The sequence below is a fragment of the Megalobrama amblycephala genome, linkage group LG10 (assembly GCF_018812025.1).
Source record: "Megalobrama amblycephala isolate DHTTF-2021 linkage group LG10, ASM1881202v1, whole genome shotgun sequence".
NCBI lineage: Eukaryota > Metazoa > Chordata > Actinopteri > Cypriniformes > Xenocyprididae > Megalobrama > Megalobrama amblycephala.
The window spans coordinates 33,132,850-33,154,858 of record NC_063053.1 but is presented as its reverse complement, the minus strand read 5'-3'; the positions used below and the strand labels follow the sequence as shown (position 1 = coordinate 33,154,858).

The window sequence follows — 22,009 nt, the reverse complement described above, 5'->3', positions numbered from 1 at the left end:
AGTTATGTAATCAGATTACTTTTTTCAAGTAACTAGTAAAGAAATGCATTATTTTGAAATTTACAACAAAATATCTAAGTTACTTTTTCGAATAAGTAATGTAAGTTACTTTTTCACATTTATTGACTAACAGCTCTCCTGTTGAGAGAATCTTGAGTAAGTGCAGAGGTGTTGTGTGTGCTGTGTGAACATGATGGTTATTGTATTTCTAGACTAAATGTGAACATGCATTTATTCATCTCACTTGCACAAAAAAAAAGTGCAAGTGACACTTGAATAAAAACAGTGAAATGCAATCTTAGAATGTATTTTTTTAAATTTTTATTGCTGAAGTAAGAGTGTTGAACTTTCTTCTCCTGCATCCTATTCTTCTGCAATCCAGAATGGCAGCACAGCTGAAAGGTTTGTTTGAGCTGCGCCCTCTACTGTACAGATGTGAATTTGCATTTCCTTCAGCCTGAGGCTTATTCATTTCACTTTTGGTGTGAAATGAAACTTTATTTGTTGTTATTAAAAAGAAACAAGCAAGCCCAGCCCAGGTTAGAAAAAGTAACACAAAAGTAATGTAACACATTACTTTCCACAAAAGGTAACTATGTAACACAATTAGTTACTTTTTTAAGGGAGTAACGCAATATATCGCAATGCATTACTTTTAAAAGTAACTTTCCCCAACACTGGCTACTTATTTTAAAAGATATTGTCCCCTTAAGAAGTGTTATCTACAGAGCCCCGCACATGACATGCAAGAAAAAAAAGTAACTCATGCGCAAGATTTACGCTGCATTCACACGGGGCGCCGGCGTTAACGCTTCTCATTTACGTTGAATGGGTGACGCCATGCGTTGCCGAACTCAATTGTCGGTTCTGTCGCGTCGCTTCACTCGCGTTCCAAGCGGCAGAACTTGAAGATTTCTCAACTTTTCAAGCGCCAACACAGGCATCATCCAATCAGATGGCCCTATGCAAATTCCCTAGAGCAGTCGCTAGCCAACTGCGTTCGTGCAACACCGGAAAGTAACGTGATTGGCTGTAATCACTATAACGGTCGCTGACGCCCCGTGTGAATGCAGTGTTATAAATCGAGGGAAGAAATAGTAAATCGTGTGTTACTATTTTTTTCCTGCATATCATGTGCGGGGCTCCGTAGTTAACAGCCTCTCAAAATAACATTAATAAATGCTAGGTTGCATGGATAGACTCATATGAGATACTGTACCATGTCAAAGCATAAAACCTAAATTTTCCATAAACAGCACTCACAATTGCATTTTTGTCATAAAAAGTTAAACAATTAGGTCTTTGTTGTTCAGCGGTTCAGCACACAGTGCCAGGCACTTGTTGGTTCATGAATATTAATTAGGTCATATGACGTTTGATTTGCTGCAAGGCAGACATGTGAGTGCTAGCCATAGTGGGATTACTGTTTACTACTTACACATGGTCAGTCAGCAAAATATACCTCCCACTTCTTTCGCAAGTTCACTGTAAGAACTGCTATTATGAGAATGATACTGACCTCAAGCTCTGTGAATATCCCAGTTGTTTTTTGCAGAATGGCGTACATGCAGTGTGCCACCGTCACAGCGTGTTTCCAGTTGTGGTATGGAACTCGTCTGTAATTTTTCCGCACTGACATAGTGAAGCGACACAGTTTCTCCTGCTCAAAGCTTTAATTAAACAAAGAAAGTGTGACTGTACACCTTTGCCTTGTCAAAGCAGTACCGTACATGGGTGTTTCTTCACCTACAGACACTTTTATTTCCAAACAATTGATTTTTATTAAGAAAACAGATTTAAATGTTTTTATATCAAAACACGCTGAGCTTATAGAAATATACACATTCTTACCTGTTTTTCCCACAAGAATTGTGAACCATGTAAACAAATATTGCAGGCCACATTTCCTCAAAAGGGGCAATGTCAAAATGAAACCTAAGAGAGAAATGTGACACAGTTTGTTTGCAATTCAAATCTGGACAGGTGAAATATAAGCCTGAAAAGTGCTCAATACATCCTGATTACAACTGCACTCATACATGCCTGCCTATTTTCATGCATGAAAATAACACCAAACAAATATGCACATTTATTTTCTGTGGATCATGAAAAAACGTTCATAATTTATAATGAAAATACAGTATTAAAACCTTGACACATCTGTGTGTATATATATATATATATATATATATATATATATATATATATATATATATATATATATATAAAAACACAATATGTTATATTGTTACATGTGACCTCGACTGCCTCAACTAAATGGTGGCAACCGAAATATGATTAAATTAATATGAAATATTAAGTAGTAATTATCTAAACAAGTAATTTATTGCACTCACCTACCTGTAATATGCAACACAAATGTTCAGTCCAATGCTTTTAGTGGCTATTTTACAGCTATTTAAATGATTTATTGCTAAGCCATTATGTAGCAGTGATCTTTTATGTATGAGAGCGTAAACTCACAGTTCGATCTCTTTATATATGGCTGTAGGGAGGGAGAGTTGTGTGAGGGTCTTCCACTCCTCTGAGGTGCAGATGCTGTGGTACGAAAGCTTCTCCATTGTCACCCGGTAAATGCACTCTGAATGTCTTATCCGGTGATACATCTACACACAAACACACACATACTGTACACCCCATGTGTCTACGCAGATGCAAAATATATATGCAAAATAGTCTAACCCTCTGAAAATATTGTGGTTGCTATCATCTATCTTTTGTATAATCTGCTATTCTACGTTAGCAGAATTGCTTCAAGTACCATAAAGTGGTGGCAACATAAAAATTGAGTGGACTAATGGTCGACCGATATTGATACTTTTGATGGCCGATACCTTAGAAAGCAGGGTGGCCAATGACCGATATAAATGACATCACACTATATTATGATAGTAAAAACACACGCATAATAATTTAAATAATTTAAATAAATGTATTTTTATATTACATAATATTTACTGAATCAGAAAAAAAAGAAAATTAATAAAAAAGAAAAAAAATAATATTTTGATCTTGATAAAAAATAAATCTGTAAGATAAACAGATTTGTCAGTTAGATGGCAACTTCTTGCTTGATAATCTATTAGATCTGTGTGCACTGGGATTTTTTTTTCTTTCAAATAATCACATACTCTAGAGTAGGGCTGTCACTAACGATTATTTTGGTAATCAAGTAATCGGCCGATTATTTTGACGATTAATCGAGTAATTGGGTTTTTTTTGTAATGAAAATAGACCTAAGCAAACAATAGGCTTTAAAATTAGTTAAAATACATATATAATTTTTGGTTCAAATAAAGTATCAAAAGCAAGTAATCATATAGTTTTATAGAACAACACTTTTAAAATACATAATATAAATCAACTTGTGTACATTAAGTATTTTAACAAATGCCTGCAGAGGGCGCCAGCCTGGTGATTGTTGTTGTCCCACATTAAAGGCCCACTAAAGTGTCTTGGAACGTGCAGCATTATTCAACGTGTTGACGTAATTTGAACTGAAACAGGAAGACATGGCAGGATATATCGAACAGCTCCACCCCTTTTTTAAAATAGCTAATAGCGTTTTGTTTATATCACAGCTTGGCCAGAGCTGCTGAGCTTGGTAAAGCTTTGGTTTCCTTCTAATCTCTAACTGTTTCTCCTCATAACTGTTTCTCCTCTTTATCACTTTAAAATACAGCATTCTGTGAAGAATTCAAAAGGGTCCAATAAGTTTTGTGGTCTGAGCCGACTCACGCATATGATCCGCTCTGTGCTCTCGTTTCTCTGGTCTGGAGCAGACTGCTCACCCTGCAGCGGTTCACGTGACACTAACGCAAAAACGGACTTCATTCGCTTCAATGGAAAGCATATTTACACTGTCTGAATCGTTCCCTATCCTCTATATAGTGCACATTCACCATGTAGAAACTAGTAAATGTGTGAACAAATTAGCTATTTCAATCGCAGCTTCAGCGTCTATTTATAGTGTAGGAGGGGGCGGGACTTCAGATTCTAGAGAGCATTTGATTGGACAGAAGATTTGATGAGGTCCGCAGTGATGTCATGAAAATCCATGATCCATTTTAGTGGAAATGAGAGACTCTAAGTTTTGAATGCTCATATCTCCTAAATGCGAATTTTGGCATTGTTTATTCATAACCTTAAGGCTAACATATTCATACTAAAAGCTAAAAAACTTAAATTTTGATTTCAGGGGGACTTTAACAGCAGATCAAATCCTTGTTTAATATTGGCCAATACTGGTTTAAAATGTATTTCATTTCTTTAAAGTTTGTTGATCATATGTTACTAATAATAGAAAGGTAAATGCTTAACTCTTTTTCACATATGTTTACATTCTTTGTTTAACACTTTTGTCTAATAATTTATTAGAATAGAGACAGTAAACTATTAACAATGGAGAATGGCTTCCTCAGTGCTGTCAAAATAAAAGTCTTTATCACATGACACATCGGCCGAATAAAAAATGAATCGGCCAATGCTGATAATTCAAAAATGCCAAATAAATATCGGCCTTGGCGGTACATCTGTCGACCACAACTTTCCACAACTTTCACTTTACCTCAAATAAATCAGACAGAGAGTAAATAAATCACTGGCATAACATGTGAGATGCTAAATTCTGTCTAGATAAAAACCCATCAGCGGATGGCAATAGCGCACTCTTGGTATTTTAAATATTAACATGCAGTCATTTTAAAAGCTGCTATGTGACGAGACTCGAGCCGAGTGTCTGACAGTCCTGAGCCTGTTTCTTCCAAACGCTCCCATTCTCTAGGAGGTGTGAGGTTATCGCAGACAGATGTTTTATTAGACTCCAGGTCATGATACAGGTCTGCTCACTTACATTTGCACAGTGTAAGGCCAAAGCACAGAAGACGGCGAACATCTTAAAGTTGTTCTCATCAGTTTTAGTGAAGGCACTTCCTCCCAGCTTGTTCACCATTTGTACAACACCGATCACAGTCCCGCGGCTGACTATGGGCATGCACAGGATATTCCGCGTCGTGTAGCCAGTATAGAGATCTACTTCTCTGTGAAAAGCAGAACAGACGACACACAAATGCACACATTCACTGAGCTGAACACTTACAGTGCTTGCTTGTGTATGACTGAGTAAGGGATTCAGTTAAACACACAACGGGTTCTAGTGCTGGCTCATCTGGGCTTAATATAATCATCTTATTCCAGATTTACACAAATCCAGAAGCCCCTTTCATCTGACATGTCTACTTCAACACCTAGAATCACAGACCACTGTGTGTCCACATGTCCAACTCAACAATACACCCATATCATGCATCTGCTGGGTGAATCTCACCAAAATGCACTTGGGTCACATTTGACCTCAAAATCAAAAGAAATGGGATATTTATTTCTATATACTATTTAGGACTTTTTTTTGTCAGTACAACAAATAATAATATATTATTACTTCCACATTAGAGTAATGAGAATGAGATTAAAAAAAAAAATCTTTCTTTCGAAAATCTTTATTACCTGTTGAAACGGGGGTCTGCATAGGCATCCGGAATATTCAAAACTTCTCCCGTTCGTGCCACCTGACCTGCTATTCCTTTCTCTATAGAAAACCTAGGGGTTAGTGTTAAAGGTCAGTTACCAATATATGATGTATGCTTAGATATTCAAGAGTGAATCTCATGAAAACATGTCCAGGTCACATTCCACCTCAAAATCAAAAGCAAAATGAATACAAAGCCAATGTTCATGACCATTATGATTTTTTTTGTTCAATCAATCAATCAATCAATCAATCAATCAATCAATCAATCAATCAATCAATCAATCAATCAATCAATCAATCAATCAATCAATCAATCAATCAATCAATCAATCAATCAATCAATCAATCATTACTGTATGTGTCTGCATGTGGCATTTTTGAGGGTTTATTCTTTATGTAATTTAATTCTTAATTTTTTTAAATTATTTAATTGAATTAAATTGATGCACCTCTTAATGGAAATGACATCACAGCATTTATTTCCATCAAGAGGTGCATCAATTTGTGGTCAAGATCTTATATTGAAAATGCAAGAGTCAAGCACTCTGTAAAGTTTCTTCCAGCACATCCCAAAGACTTTCAATGAATTCAAGATCTGGACTCAGAGGTGTTAGTTCATATGTGAAAATGATTCTTCATGCCCAAACATTCTTTCACAATTTGAGCCTGATGAATCTTGACATTGTCATCCTGGAGTATGACCATGATTTGTCTTCCTACATGATTGTTTAAGAAATGAAAAGCTATACTATCCATCAATCAATTTTTTTGGCCAGGCAGTGTATTATATAATCTGTAAGTACAGTTTTTTTTTTATTTTTTTTTTTATAAATACTTTTAAGATAAAAGTACATTTGTGGCCAAAAGTATTGACAGTGACATAAATTTTGTGTTTTTGCAAAGTTTGCTACTTCAGTATTTGTAGATTATTTTTTCACATTTCTATGGTATACTTAAGCATTAAGTTTGAAAGGCTTTTATTTTATTGGCAAAAACATTCCATTTATGCACAGTCAATATTTACAGTGTTGACCGTTCTTCTTCATAACCTCTGCAATTCATTCTGGCATGCTCTATTAGCTTTGGGCCAAATCCTGCCTGATGGTGAACCATTCTTGCCTTATTAGTGCTCAGAGTTGATCAGAGTTGCTCCCGCAGGTGCAAGATATAAATATAAAAAAATGAAATTATGAAAAAAAGTATTGAAACTAAAACCGCCAGTAGGTGGTTCATTAGGTGTGTTCGATCTGAAGAGGCACTGTGCAGACCAATCGGTGTATGACATCAAAGTACAGAGAGAGCGATTCAAAAGCATATGGAGCCGTCTGCTCTCTAATCACTCTTGCGGTACTTTGATGTCATACACCAATCTGTCTGTGCACTTCAAGTCGCGAACACACCTAATTTCTTAACGAGTGAGTCATTCAATCAGTCAGTCAAATGATTCATTTAAAACGTGGACTCATTCAGTTGCTCTGAGATGCGCAATGGCTCTACTGTGGATTTGTTGCAAAACAGAGCAAAAACGGACAAGGGTTCTAAGTCTAAAATGAAAGTCAGCTAGCATTAACTTTTTGCTTATTGAACTGTTAAAATCAATAGGCTATCACATTTGCAATCGCGCTGATATTCAGGAAAACGGCACTTTATATCCTGTAATAAATATTTGGGGGGCATTTTTGCCCCAGGTCCATGTTAACTTCCAAGATGGAGGGCCTCTTTTTCAAGTAGACAGAGGCCTTTTCTGTTGAGAGGCCCATTTCAAGTGAAATGGGTGAAAAATAGCAAAGGCCACTACTGAGTGGAGTAATGTAGGGAATAGTGAATGAGGGTGTAGGGGGTGATTTCTAACAGAGCTAATGTGAAGATCTCCAAGCCACTTCATTATCACTCTTGCCTTGTAACATGGTGCTCCATCATGCTGGAAAATCCACAGATCATCACCATATTGCTCCTGGATCATTTGAAGAGGTTGCTCTTGCAGGAGTTTTTGATACCATTCTTTATTCATGGCAGTGATTTTGGGCACAATTGTGAGAAAGCCCACTCCCTTGGTTTAAAAGAAACCCCACACATGGATGCTCTCAGTACACCTTACTGTTGGCCTGACACAGGACTCACGGTAGCATTTACCATTTCTTCTCTGGACAATCGATTATGCAGAAGTCCCAAAAAGTCAGAAGGGGAATTCATCAGAGAAAATAATTTTGCACCAATCTTTTGCTGTCCAAACCTTGGACTTCCTGTAGAATTTCAGTCTGTCCTTGAAGTTTTTCTTGGAGAGAAGTGGCTTCTTTGCTGCCCTTCTTGACACCAGGCCTTTGTCCAAAAGTCTTGACCTTACTGTGCATGCAGCAAGCTCTGCATTGGTGGTGTGACACGATTCAGTTGGAGATGGTCCTGGTGCTTGCTGGACACCCTGGGGCGTCCTGAAGCCTTCTTCAATGCAGCTGAACCTCTCTCCTCGAAATTCTTGATGATCCGGTAAATGATTCTTTCAGGTGCAATTTTCTTTGCAGCAATTCCCTTGCATGTGAGGCCATTTTGATGGCAAAGCATTGATGGCTGCACATCTTTCTTTGGATGTAACCATTGCTGACACAAGAACACAATGACTGGAAGCACTTCTTCCCTCCTTTTTTGCCAATCAGTCTTATATTCCAATCAGAATGATAGAGGGATTTCACCTGACAAGTACTTGTTCACACCTCCCCATGTGCTGATGATATGATTGGAGAAATTATGTTTTGTGCCAAGGCCAAAAAAATCGATAAAGTTACTCTTTTTTGGCCAATGAAGCTTTTTGCAATTATTTAAATGCATCTGATCATTCTGCACACTAATCGCCTGACAATCACCACAACAACTGAAGCAGCTAACTTTGCAAAACACATAATTCAATTTGGCCATGGCTGTACACTAAAAGTGCACATTCATAACAAACAATTAAGCAAACTTTTTTTAACAAAGGAATGACTCATTCATTACTTTATATAAAGGATATTGAACACACGTTAATGCCATACTGCCCGTCATTGAGCAACCTGATACTGTACTGATTTACAGTCAACAGTCAGAGATTCAGTTCTTCAATTAATCTCCATTATTCTCCAACTATTTTTACATAAATCAATTACGTTACGAGGATGTAAAGAATCAAACATGACTGAGTGAGGAATTGTGGGTGCTCACCTAATTTCTTTGGTTTTCCTAAAGACAGGTTTCCCTTCATTCTCCTCCCCAATATCAAACAAGTCAGAGTACAGCTCTTTGTTATTGTGATCCACCTGGAAAAGCGCACATCTGTCGGCATTAACCAGGTTTTTTGCATATATCTGGAACACAAATAAACAGGCATTTCCTTAATGACATTTCTCCACAACGCAATGCAACACATGCATATTTTTGGAAGAATTCATTTTAACAGCATTACCATGTCAGTGTGGTTCATATCATATTATTAAACATAATATGTTTTGTTATTTATATTAATCTACTGTCAGCCTTGTTGATGGATAATATATTATGTTTCGAAATGTATGAATAAATCTTAAAATATGTGTTAATCTCAAGTGTACATTTCATTTGCTGTCATTATATTCATGGAGTACTGTACATATATCTGCATTATGAAAAACTCCCATTGCGGTCGACCACTATACATGCGTCTATGTGAGACTAGCAACTGAGGAACTTGTTCTTCCCTCTGGATTTCACAACTTGGTCACACATTGCTTCTCATCCCCTCCAAGATAAACTTCTGCTTTATGAAACTGCTGACAAGTGAGAAATCTCTTGAAACTAAGAAAGACGTTTAGCTACTTCAATATTTCCAAGCACATCCAAAACCGGAGGTAATATTTGAATTAATCCCTGAGAGGGAAGCCAAGAGCTCAGAGAAATGCTAGAGCGGTGTCAGACGGACTGCCTGTCCTCTCCCTGACCTAACTGAATCACTTCCTGTGCTGCTTTGCTCAACAGGAAGGAGGGGACAGAGACATGAGGGGGCCAATGGTTTTGTATGAATATCTGCGTTTCTGTGTGTGTGCGTGTGTGTGCGAGTGAGACCTAGAGAACACAAACATGTGAGTAAATGTGAAAAAGAACATTTAACAACAAGCCCAAAGGCTGGTAGGGTGAGCAGTGACTTGTGGGGGTTATCATAGAACATGGCAAACAAATGAGAGAAGGTCTTTCATAGCACAAATCTCTTTGGCGTTGATGGTGACACAGATGAGCGACAGAAGAACAGCATGTTTGGCCTCATGACCAAGCATGTGACCCAAATGAGAGAGGGAAAATCTACTCACCATGATATGTTCAAGTAGAGAATCTATTGCCACTATGTTGTCAAAGTATGTTCTGTTTGAAATTGAAAAGAGGGAAACATTTGTCATTTGAAAGGTATACACATATGATACAGTATAACATAAATGCATGTATTTTTTATAACATTGGTTATTTATTATAATGTTAATTGCCAATAAACATTGAAATATTTCAACAGTAGAAGGAGAAGGTCTTAAAGGAATCTCAAGAACACATATCAGGGTACATTTAACACAAAAATCAAAAGGATATTGGAAGGGTTTAAGATAAAAAAAATTTTTAGGATTAAGTTGGTTTTTTTTTGCATTATGACTTCATGGTAATTAAACATATTGCCTATACATTACTGTAAATGCCTAATTTTCATAAAAATAATGTCACAATGCTAAAGGACTTATTTTTAGCAAAAAAAAATTCTTTTTAGCAACATTTTTGGTGTGAGGACCAGTATTGCCAGATTGGGTGGTTTTGAATTTGATTGTGAGGGTAAAAACTGGTTTGGGAGGGTGGGCAAAATTTGGGCTGGTTTGGGGTTAGTTTGGCGGTTTTCAAGCATTAAAATTTTATTGGCTAGCTGTGTGCCAATCAATCATCCTGACGTTACTAAACACATTTCTTGAGATTCCATCAATACACACTTAAACATAAGCATAAACTTGCTTACTTTGACACATCTAGGAGAAAGTCATTGAGTTCCGTCTGTTTAGCGAGACCTCTGCAGACCTGGAAAAAAAAAAAAAAAAGAGGAACAGGAAGTTTGAAGAAATGATTCTCTAAGTGAATTCCACGTGTAACTGATCATGTTGATCACCAGCCAAAAAAAAAATTTGATTTATAATCTCAGTGTAAAATGCTTATAATACTTCACTGCTTCATTCTCCATCAACTTGTTCTTTTTTTTTTTTTTTGCTAGAAAATGTCTTTTGATCTACATAGAAATAAAACTATAATATATAATACATATAATAATACATAATTCGGCTAGAGGGTTAGAAGATGACAGCAGAACTGCCAGCTGAACACACCCTAAAGAAATAGTTCATCTAAAAAAAAAAAAAAAATTCAGTCATCATTTACTCACCCCTTCATGCTAAAACCATATGATTTTTTTTTTTTTTTAATACGTAGAACACTAAAAGGAGAAATATGTGGAGCAGTACAGTTAGTCACTAAGAGCTGTTGTTGTATGTAAAAGAGCTGTGTAAATTTCTTCAGAATTTGATTAAATAATGATTCAGTTGTGATACATTCCTTTAAGGCCTTTTATTAAAATGTGTTACTTATGGTGTTTCTTGTCTACTATGCTCATCGTGACCATGTTCTGATGGTTACCTAACTTCTGAGAAGGTTTGTGTCCCACAGAGAGATTTACTCCCAAAGAGCTCTGTGATGCACAGGGACATTAAAGCCCAGAGTGTTGTCATTCACGTCGTACAATCGTTTATCTACAAACACGACTGCGTTGTCATTAATTGCACCTCCTGAGACGAGGGTGTGTTTAATGTGTGGTCTGGTTGCTTACACTGGGCCCACCAGCAGCCTGATCCATGCACACAGTGGATTACAAAAATCAAAACATGTGTGTACAACCAAATCAAACAGCTTATGCAACATAACTCAAACTGTCGATCTGCAACAACAAGCAAGGTTTAAGCAACACATTGTTTTTCTCAAACATACTCACCTGAACTTGATGTATGGCTACAGATGCCCAGGCCAAATTTGCTGTTGCAACCTAAAAAACAGGGTACATTTAGCCAAAGATGCAATACGCGCACCTCCAGCACTCCACAAACAGGCAGAACTTCATAGTTCTGTGGGCCTCGCTTGATGGTTGAATGTCTTGTTAGCCAAAATTTTAATACAATACACATTTATTGTTACTATTTTCTGAATTTTAGAGTAGGGCTAGGTAACTCTGGTCCTGGAGGGCCAAAATCCTGCAAATTTTATCTCAATCCCTAATCACAAATCACTAATCACTAAACACACCTGATCTGATTGAAAGTAGCTAAAACTAGTAGCTAAATGTCACTAGATGACATCGTAATGGCAAATTCATTAATCTATATAAAAATGATTATAGATCAGTGGGCAAAATAAAAATCTAAATAAGGTTTGTCCAAGAAGTTGCTAGATTTGCCCATAAACTTTTGAAAATAGTCTCAAAAGGGGTGAGGAAGTCACTAAATCTAGTGACAAAATCGCTAAATTGGCAACACTGTTGGCGCAATGCTCACAGGGCATGGGTATTGAGTGTCCATCAGTTGTACACATGTTATTGAGGTGCATTATGGGATTGCATGAGTGCAGCTTGTCCATATTGCAGCTTGTACTGAACAAGACAGGACCACTCATTTAAAATAACTGAAATTTCGGCATTATTTTTCTTGAAAAAAGGTCCATTGTACGTTGTCAATAGTGTAGCAATGTAAAAACCACAGCTACCACAGAAGTCACTTTCAAACCAAGCAGTTTTCTGTAGGTCAACTTGGCTAAACTGTGAAAAACCTGAACTCGTTGCAAAATCTGTGTTGGGAACTCTTGCATCCCTCACGCAAAATACAAAATCGCTGTGATTCCTATGGAAATGACTGGATTACACCTATGAAAATTCTCCGAACAACAGTAAATGTGACTGTACCTTTAAACATGAAGAGACTGACTGACCAACATGTGAAGCGGCCAATTATAGTTTGTTTTGTTTTTACAGTATGTGCAATTAAGGGGTTGGTTTATCTGAAATAGATAGACTGAAAGTTCAGACTCAGTCCATTTTTTTACACTACTGTGAAATTATAAATTATAAATTTCTCATTTGTCAAAATATTAAATGTGGTAATAGAGGTATCCCACAGGTGTTATCCATAGACATTACATTGAAAGCAACCTAAAACATTCCTTGAATAGCCCTGAGGAAAAAGTGCAGCCTGGCTAAAAGAATTGAGAGCACAGCCATAGCACTTTCTCCCTTAGAGTACCTCCTGGTGGCTGAGGTTGAAGGGCTCTCTGCCCAAGTGGCGGTGCAGCTCCAGGATAGCGATGAGGTCTCCGATGGCGGTGAGGATGGGTAGACACAAAACAGAATGTACACGGATCCCTGAGTCCTGCCCTGTGCCATGAGGGAATCTCTCGTCCTACAGGGGAAAAAAAGAGCACACAGGGATCACTCAGGAAAAGGGGGAGGGGGTGTGTTCTTCAAACCGCCCCAAGTCTGTAAGTACACTCTATCAATCAATCAATCAATCAATCAATCAATCAGTCTCTAAATATTACAACATTATCATAAGTGATCATTTTTACACTTTTTCTATATTGCCTGAAAAACATTTTGAGGTAGAATAATATTAATATGAATAATAAAAATAAGAGTTTTATTTGTTACATATTGAAACAACTGTTTCTCAATTGGTCATTAAGTCGTGACCTACATTTTTAGGAATTTGACATATGGACACAGATTTTGATGAATGGAATGCACATCAAACTGTCTTATCTAGTTACTTATTAAAACATACATTTTCAAAAATAAATAAACATAACTGCTTCACAATTCACGTTTTTGGTATGGGTGTGTGTAATTTATATTGTAGAACAAGTATCATCAAGTTATGTTTACCACATGCATTATTTTACTTATAAACTGAAAAATCCCATTATAAAACCCCATAGGAAAATCTCGATGGAATCAGCGGTGAATTAGTCTTCTGGGTTCTGACGTCATCCCTGCACCACTCTATAATGACTCTGACATATAGCCAGACATCATCTCATCTGACAGCAGATACTGAATCAGGACAATGCGAGATGCAGGTCAGTGGAAAGGAAAAAAACCCTGCAAGGTCTAAAGATGGGGTTTTTAAAAGTTTAACTTCTTTTAACCTGAGCGCCACATTTTTAGAACGCTGTGTCATGTACGTGTCATTACACTGCAAAAGATGCATGTGCAACAGTCAAACACATCCATCTAGCACGTATACATAGAAAAACAATGGAAATGTAGCAGTGAAATGGACATGTTTTTTCTAACAGAAGAGTCTTTGCAGAGGAGTCAGCAACTTTCACGCATGTTTTTTTTTTTTAAATAAAAGTCTCGCATCAGAAAAACATTAAGAAATTAGATTTTGTTGTTGTTGTTTCTTTGACTACCCACTCCCACTCAAAACGGTCTTGCAACCCACTTTTGGGTCACGTTCCAACAGTTAAGAAACTCTGCTCTAAAATAACTATTTTGTTATTTGCCATGCAAAGTCAGTCTTTTTACCAAAGGATTTCTTATGAAAATAATAACATATTTTACTATCATTTAACTGTTGCTGAAGCGTAGCCACAAGGTCACAGCTGAATAGTCCGTGTTAGTGAACATTCAAGATGTTCCCAGTGTATGACAAACTGGACGTGGCATGACACATTCGGTGTAGTGACAAATTTCACATCAACTTTAGATAATTTGACAAAATATACATTAGTAGTTGAAATAGCACAATTTACCATAAAAAATTAAAGGAATTATTAGTGTAAATACTGTCAATTTGAGCTGTAGTGAAATAAAAAATTTGAGGATCTTGGAAAAGAGTGAAAACAGCATGTGGCTCACCCCCATGATGTCCTCTACTAGTAGTGTCTTGCGTGTCTTTGCAACGTGAGCGGCGATGGTGGTCCCAAACGTGATGGGACCAGAGGGGATGAGCCCAGGAAGCCCCTCTTTTGCCCCCGTCGGAGTGAACAAACATAAACTCTGTGACAGGGAAAGAAACATCAACAAAACAGCATGACGTTAAAGAAAACATCTTGATTCATCACTGTAACTATAATATTTGTCTGTACTTTAAAAATCTCATTATACATTCCTATCACTGATAAAAAACAGCACTTGCCTAAAAACGGTTAACAATACTTTTATTAAGATGCAAAATAATTACATTTAAACTTAAGACTTAAAGTGGACAGTTATATAATTCTAAAATGAAAGTAACAGATGAATGATTAAAAATAAAAACACCAAGATTGGTTTATCAATCCATTACTTTCCACAAAATAAAACAGATTAGGCAAAAGAGAAGCCTTTTCTAACTTAGACTGGTCACAATACTAGCCATCCAAGCAAAACCACTCAAGTGGATAAAAGAGAGGAAATGAACATATCAGGGGTCTTGAGTGTTTTAATGCTATAGAAATTCCAGGCCATTTTGAGACAAACAGAACATGTACATGACCAATCAAAGGTTTGGACTCACTTGGCTGAGTTTATGTTTCTCATGATCTTAAGACCTCTAATGCTTCAGTGCTTCGAAATTAGTTTTGCTGACAAAATATAGATTGTTCCTAGTTTAATTGAAGCATCTAAGCAAAAACTGGCTTCTTTGAAGAGTCTAAAATATAAAATAGTCACTAAAAGATTTCCATTCTTCATCCTTCCTTAAAGCAAGTTTTTAATGACTATACAGTTTGAGTATATTTCTCAGTGTCAGTACACTTTTCAACATTTATCAACCCCATCAGAACAGAAAATACTTACATTGTTACATTCTCCAAGGAAGTAAAGTGCAAATCCATCAGCTTTTGTGGCTGTGAAAAAAAAAAAGGAAAATAAATAAATAAATAAATAAGGATGATGTACTGTATCATGTGTTAGACATGTACATTCAAAATGGTACGATCCCAAAGAATTTAACTGGATACAAAAAGGGCCCAGAGATTCAACATGGCATTTCTAGGGGGGAAAATGAAAAGCAAAGTGCTAATACACATGGCTAATGTTTTTAACAGATATAATAATTCTTGCACTTGAAGAAGATCCAAGTTTTCCAAAGGACCAAAAGAATGTAAAAGAAGAGGGGTGTTTTGAATGAGTGTTTGAACCAAGGTCACAAATTAGCCAGGGCTTGGGGTAAAATTACCACTTAAAGTAGTAAAAGTAGTTAAAGTCTTCTAATCTGAAAGCTATATCACTTAATTCCCTTTAGCTATGTTTCCACTCAAAGTTGAGAATTTATCTGCAAAATTGGAATATCACATAAAACATTTGCGAATAAAGCACCGTTTCCATCCCATGTGTTCAAGAGAATCATTTCCTGGGAATTTGGCGCAAAATATCTGTAATAAATCATAAATGACTTATGACCTCAGAGCAGCAGATGAAACGCAATAAACGCTGTCATGTTATCTTGCGTTTGGATGCTGGTGTTTGTGAACGCAATCATGTGGGAAACTTCTTGAAGGTCATTATATCAAATTAATATGATGACAGACTTTGGCTCAGGCATTTCAGAATTACCAAACCAACATTTGAGATGCTGTGCGATGTGATTGGTCCAGTTATCCAATCACATCCACTGTTGAGGCAAAGTCACGTGAGATTTTGTTGCGCATCGAGGGATTTATTCGGTAAATGTGTTTCCATCGTAGTTTATGCAGATAAAAAGTGCATTTTTAGAATTTATACGCGACTTGGTGTTTCCATCCAGCATTTTTTTAATGCGATTTTTTTATGCACAGAAAAATAGGTGGATGGAAATATAGTCATTGAGAATTTATTTCTTAACTGATTTAATTAAGTATTTGACATACTTTTTGAAAACTGATTTGAACACTGTTATATATAGTTATATAAACTGTTATAGAGTGGAAAAACAAATTCGGTACCTCATAAAAATCCATATCCAAATATTAAAGTTAATTTCTGAAACTGTTGAGCGCACGCTTCAGTTTGGCATGCGGTGGCTAGTGCTGGTGTTTGAGACATGCAGGGGGCCGGACTGAATCCCAGTGCTCTGCAGTGCTGCAGCATTCAGATGAAGTGTGGGTGGATGGGAAGTGACAGGCTGAGCACTGCTCAATCAGCGTGTGTGCGAAGGAGAGAGATGGGGAACACCCATATTTAGACCTTTTAATCTGGATTCACAACACCTTCATCTGTAAGGTTCTCTACTAGGAATGGACTGGGGCTAAAAAGTGGACCTGGACTTTCTGGCACACAGCGGCCCATCACACCTGGTCCGCAACACTCCACACCATAAACCCACCAGCATACTTCTTACATTATAATTTGTCTTTTGTGTTGTATATGGCAAATAGTAAATCATTTTGAAGTATTTTTACACCGCTCTTTTACACAGTTTAATATCAGTAAAATGTAAAAATACCTACCATAAAATCAGTCCATATAACACAATGCTCTGGTATGGTCTAGAAGACTTGGAATGTAGTGCAGAATGTGGACTGTTTTTATGGTGCCTTTCTAGTGGTTATAGTATTTGTCCTTTTAGGAGCTTGAGATCTGTCATTTTATAGAATAGAGCTCCAATTGTGGAAAAAAGTGTAATTCTTATGAAAAATTCTTATGATGATGAAAAATACAGTAAAACCGTAACATTGTGAAATATTATTATCATTTAAAACTTAAAATCATTAAAAACTTTAACTTTTTTCTTTTTGAATATATTGTAAAATTCATTCCTGTGATCAAAGCTGAATTTTCAGCATCATTACTCCAGTCTTCAGTGTCACATGATATTTCAGAAATAATTCTAATATGCTGATTTGCTGCTCAAGAAACATTTCTGATTTTTATCAGTGTTGAAAACAATTGTGCTGCTTCAGATTTTTGTGGAAAACGTGATACACTAGCATTCAAAAGTCAGGGGTAAGATAAAAAAAAGAAATTAATACTTTTATTCAACAAGGACACATTAAATTGATTTAAGTGACAGTAAAGACATTTATAATTATTTTAAATGATTTATATTTCAAATAAATGCTGTTCTTTTGAACTTTCAGTTAATTGAAGAATCCTGAAAAATAAAACAGGAAAAGGAAATCAGTTTCCTCAAAAATATTAATATGCAAAAACAATTTTCAGCAGTAACAATAATAAGAACCATTATTAATAATTAAGCACAAATAATAACTGATAATAATTAAGAAAATCAGTAATAATAAAGCAAATTAGCATATTCAAATGATTTCTGAAGGATCATGTGACCTTAAAGACTGGATTAATGATGTTGAAAATTCAGCTTTGATCACAGAAAGAAATTACATTTTAAAATATTTTAAAATGCAAACAGTTATTTTAAAATGTAATACAGTATTTCATAATATTAGTGTTTTTGCTGAATTTTTGATCAGATAAATTCAGACTTCTTCTTTCAAAAACATTGTGTTAAAAAGTCTTAATTATTTCAAACTTAATATATGAAAAAATGCATGTGAACTAACTAGCAAATTATATTTTTATTTTAGCATATAACACGTTCCTAATCACTGGACTTGAAAGTGAAGGTCGTCAGATTTACCATGTTCTAGTGTAAGTTTGAGAATGATATTTTGAGTTTTATAAATTTTCTTAGACAAGTGAAATTACTAAAGAAAGCCTGGAAACAGATATACAACCCGAATTTGAAAAAAAAAAAAAAAAGAAAACTAAAAGACTTTCAAATCACATGAGTCAATATTTTATTCACTCACAATAGATCACAGATAACATTACAAATGTTTAAACGGAGAAATTTTACAAATTTTTTTCCACAAAATGAGCTCCTTTCAAATTTGATGCCTACTACAGGTCTCAAAAAAGTTGGCACAGGGGCAACAAATGGCTGAAAAAGCAAGAAATGTTGAAAAGTTTCAGCTGGGAGAACATCTAGCAACTATTTAAGTTAATGGACAAAGACCCGCAAAGACCCACCCCCCTTAGTTACTGTTGCTTTGTCCGACAAGCTATGGCACTGTCACCCACATGCAGTGTAAAATACATCACGGAGCAAAGAGGACACTGACAACACGTAGACAGACAAGACAGAGCAGGTTACTTATAATATAAAACAAAGTCCCTGTCACGATCACCTGTGAGAGTGCCCTTCAGCCTCTAGAGGGCACTCCTTCCCGGACTCTCTGTTTCACCTTATTCATGAACTACATTTCCCATACATACTCCCCGGACTAATCACTATTCATCATTGCACTCAGCTGTTTGTTATTTTGTCATTAGTGTCTGTGTATTTAATCTGAGTTGTTTCTGTCTGTTCTTGTGGTTCACTGTGAATGTCACCCTTGAGTCTGAGCCCTGGTTCTTCGTGTTCTCTGGTTTTTGTTTTTGGTTTCTTGTTTCATGTTCCTTGTTTTATGTTTGGACTGCTTTTTATGGATTTCGACCCCTGCCAGTACCTGGATTACGCCCTTTGGATTTACCCTCAATAAACACCTTTTCTGCTGCACTTGGATCTATTTGTTTGCTTCGCGATCCGTGACAGAATGAACCACAACTTAAGATCCAGCAGCATGAGGATTCTTCGGCCAGCCACTTGCGGGGAGCGTGTGGCATTGCTTGGGGCGGTGATGGCTCTACGCCAGGAGGGAGAAGAGGTAGGATGCTTCGCCACGGTCTTTTGGACGATGGCGGTGGGGCTGAGGTACAACGATGCAGCGCTGAAGGATATTTTTAATGGCTGCATTGATGATCCTCTACCTCAGTGTGAGATGGAAGGGCTACAGGACTTGGATTTCTGGAGATTCGCCGCCTATCTCCGCCATCGGGTAGATTGGGCCTCACCAAGTCAACCAGGCAGTGTGCATGCTCCAGATCACGAATCCGTCTCTGAAGTCACAGGGGAGGTGGGCACTGAGCCTCAGCTTCACCCCGGTAAAGGGAGGAGGAGGAGAAGGAAGAAGGCTTCCTTCGGACGTCAAGGCCCGGAGGCCGCTCCAGTCAGTGAGCCCGCTCCAGCCAGTGAGTCCAGTTCAGAGCCCGCTCCAGCCAGTGAATCCACTCCAGAGCCCGATCCAGTCAGTGAGTCCGCTTCAGAGCCCGCTCCAGCCAGTGAATCCGCTTCAGAGCCCGCTCCAGTCAGTGAGTCCACTCCAGAGCCCGATCCAGTCAGTGAGTCCGCTCCAGTCAGTGAGTCCGCTCCAGTCAGTGAGTCCGCTCCAGTCAGTGAGTCCGCTCCAGTCAGTGAGTCCACTTCAGAGCCCGCTCCAGTCGGTGAGTCCACTCCAGAGTCCGCTCCAGTCGGTGAGTCCACTCCAGAGCCCGCTCCAGCCGGTGAGTCCACTCCAGAGCCCGCTCCAGCCGGTGAGTCCGCTCCAGAGCCCGCTCCAGCCAGTGAGTCCAGTTTGGGTGAGCCACCGCCTCACCCTCGTAAGCGGAGGAGAAGGAGGAAGAGGGCTTCCTCCGATCTGCAAGACCCTCCAACCATAGAGACTGCCCTGCCGGCGCCAACGAAGCGCCTTGCCCTGCCGGCGCCAACGAAGCGCCTTGCCCTGCCGGCGCCAACGAAGCGCCTTGCCCTGCCGGCGCCGCCCAGGCCGCCAGCCCTGCCGCCGCCGACAGCCCTGCCGCCGCCGACAGCCCTGCCGCCGCCGCCGCCCAGACCTTCTGTCCTGCCGCCATCATCCAAGCCTTCTGTCTTGCCGCCACTGCCCGGGCCGTCTGAGCCGCTGGAACCGGCCTGGTCGGTTCCTCCAGCACCGCCCTGGCAATCAGCCAGGACTCCAGTCCTGCCAGTATCCGCCTGGTCAGTTCCTCCGGCACCACCCTGGCAATCAGCCAGGACTCCAGACCCACTGGAACCAGCCTGGTCAGTTCCTCCGGCACCACCCTGGCAATCAGCCAGGACTCCAAGCCTGCCAGCGCCCGCCTGGTCAGTTCCTCCAGCACCGCCCTGGTGTTCAGTGAGGTACCCGGGATCTGGCCCACCATCCCTCCCCCTGATCCTCCTCCGGTCCACCTCCCTCCTGAGTTTTTTGTGTTTTTGTTTGTTGTCTGGTGGAGCGTCTGGTAGCCGCTCCTTTGAGGGGGGTAATGTCACGATCACCTGTGAGAGTGCCCTTCAGCCTCTAGAGGGCACTCCTTCCCGGACTCTCTGTTTCACCTTATTCATGAACTACATTTCCCATACATACTCCCCGGACTAATCACTATTCATCATTGCACTCAGCTGTTTGTTATTTTGTCATTAGTGTCTGTGTATTTAATCTGAGTTGTTTCTGTCTGTTCTTGTGGTTCACTGTGAATGTCACCCTTGAGTCTGAGCCCTGGTTCTTCGTGTTCTCTGGTTTTTGTTTTTGGTTTCTTGTTTCATGTTCCTTGTTTTATGTTTGGACTGCTTTTTATGGATTTCGACCCCTGCCAGTACCTGGATTACGCCCTTTGGATTTACCCTCAATAAACACCTTTTCTGCTGCACTTGGATCTATTTGTTTGCTTCGCGATCCGTGACAGTCCCAGCTTTCAAATTGTGTAATTTTTTTTAAAGAAATTTGAACAATAAAAAACGTTTTGTGGCTCTTTAATGTGTCGTGCAGATTGCTGTAGCACCTCAGCTCAAGCGGCTCGTGAACCGATCATCTCTTCCTACTAGTTCATTTATATCATCAAATAAACATGAATGAACATGAGAAGAAATGTTGTTTAAAATGCAGAAAGACGTAAATACACTCCATTTTTCAAGTTCAAGTCCACCGAGGTTAATCTTCTAACTCTTATGTTATGATTGGTTAGATCGCTTGTCAATCAAACTCCAGGCGAAGGGTCAATTGATATCAGGTCTGTAACATGATTAGCTATAAAAGGGATGTCTTAGAGAGGCAGAGTCTCTCAGAAGTAAAGATGGGCAGAGGCCATGAAAGAGTGCGTAAAAAGATTGTGGAAAACAATGTTCCTCAACGGCAAGTTGCAAAGGCTTTGCAAATCTCATCATCTACAGTGCATAACATCATCAAAAGATTTAGAGAAACTGGAGAAATCTCTGTGTGTAAGGCACAAGACCAAAGACCTTTATTGGATGCCCGTGGGCTTCGGGCCCTCAGACGACACTGCATCACTCATCGGCATGACTGTGTTAATGACATTATTAAATGGGCCCAGGAATACTTCCAGAAACTACTGTCAGTAAACGCAATCCGCCGTGCCATCTGCAGATGCCAACTAAAGCTCTATTATATTAGCCATATGTGAACATGGTCCAGAAGCACCATCGTGTTGTGTGGGCCAAAGCTCATTTTAAATGGACTGTTTCAAATTGAAAAAGTGTTCTTTTGAACCGAACGCTGATAACACGTTGGAAGGTCTCCTCTTTAGCCCGAAGGACACGGCGTCCGTGATTTCCACAAAATCACAGAGTCAAATTT

At 38.5% G+C, this 22,009-nt stretch overlaps 1 protein-coding gene across 5 annotated transcripts in view; it reads right to left on the bottom strand.

Annotated features, from left to right (window-relative positions):
- The window catches only part of pde10a (phosphodiesterase 10A), a 145,718-nt gene that overhangs the window by 14,285 nt on the left and 109,424 nt on the right, over positions 1-22,009 (bottom strand). For all 5 annotated transcript variants that reach the window (XM_048205811.1, XM_048205807.1, XM_048205809.1 and 2 more), the window contains exons 5-16: positions 15,399-15,448; positions 14,478-14,618; positions 12,862-13,017; positions 11,565-11,615; positions 10,545-10,603; positions 9,862-9,913; positions 8,744-8,886; positions 5,527-5,619; positions 4,874-5,060; positions 2,485-2,627; positions 1,852-1,935; positions 1,520-1,670 (exon numbers count right to left, since the gene is read on the bottom strand). In XM_048205811.1, the coding sequence (XP_048061768.1) occupies positions 1,520-1,670; positions 1,852-1,935; positions 2,485-2,627; positions 4,874-5,060; positions 5,527-5,619; positions 8,744-8,886; positions 9,862-9,913; positions 10,545-10,603; positions 11,565-11,615; positions 12,862-13,017; positions 14,478-14,618; positions 15,399-15,448 (1,310 nt within the window). The remainder of the gene's footprint in view (positions 1-1,519; positions 1,671-1,851; positions 1,936-2,484; positions 2,628-4,873; positions 5,061-5,526; positions 5,620-8,743; positions 8,887-9,861; positions 9,914-10,544; positions 10,604-11,564; positions 11,616-12,861; positions 13,018-14,477; positions 14,619-15,398; positions 15,449-22,009) is intronic.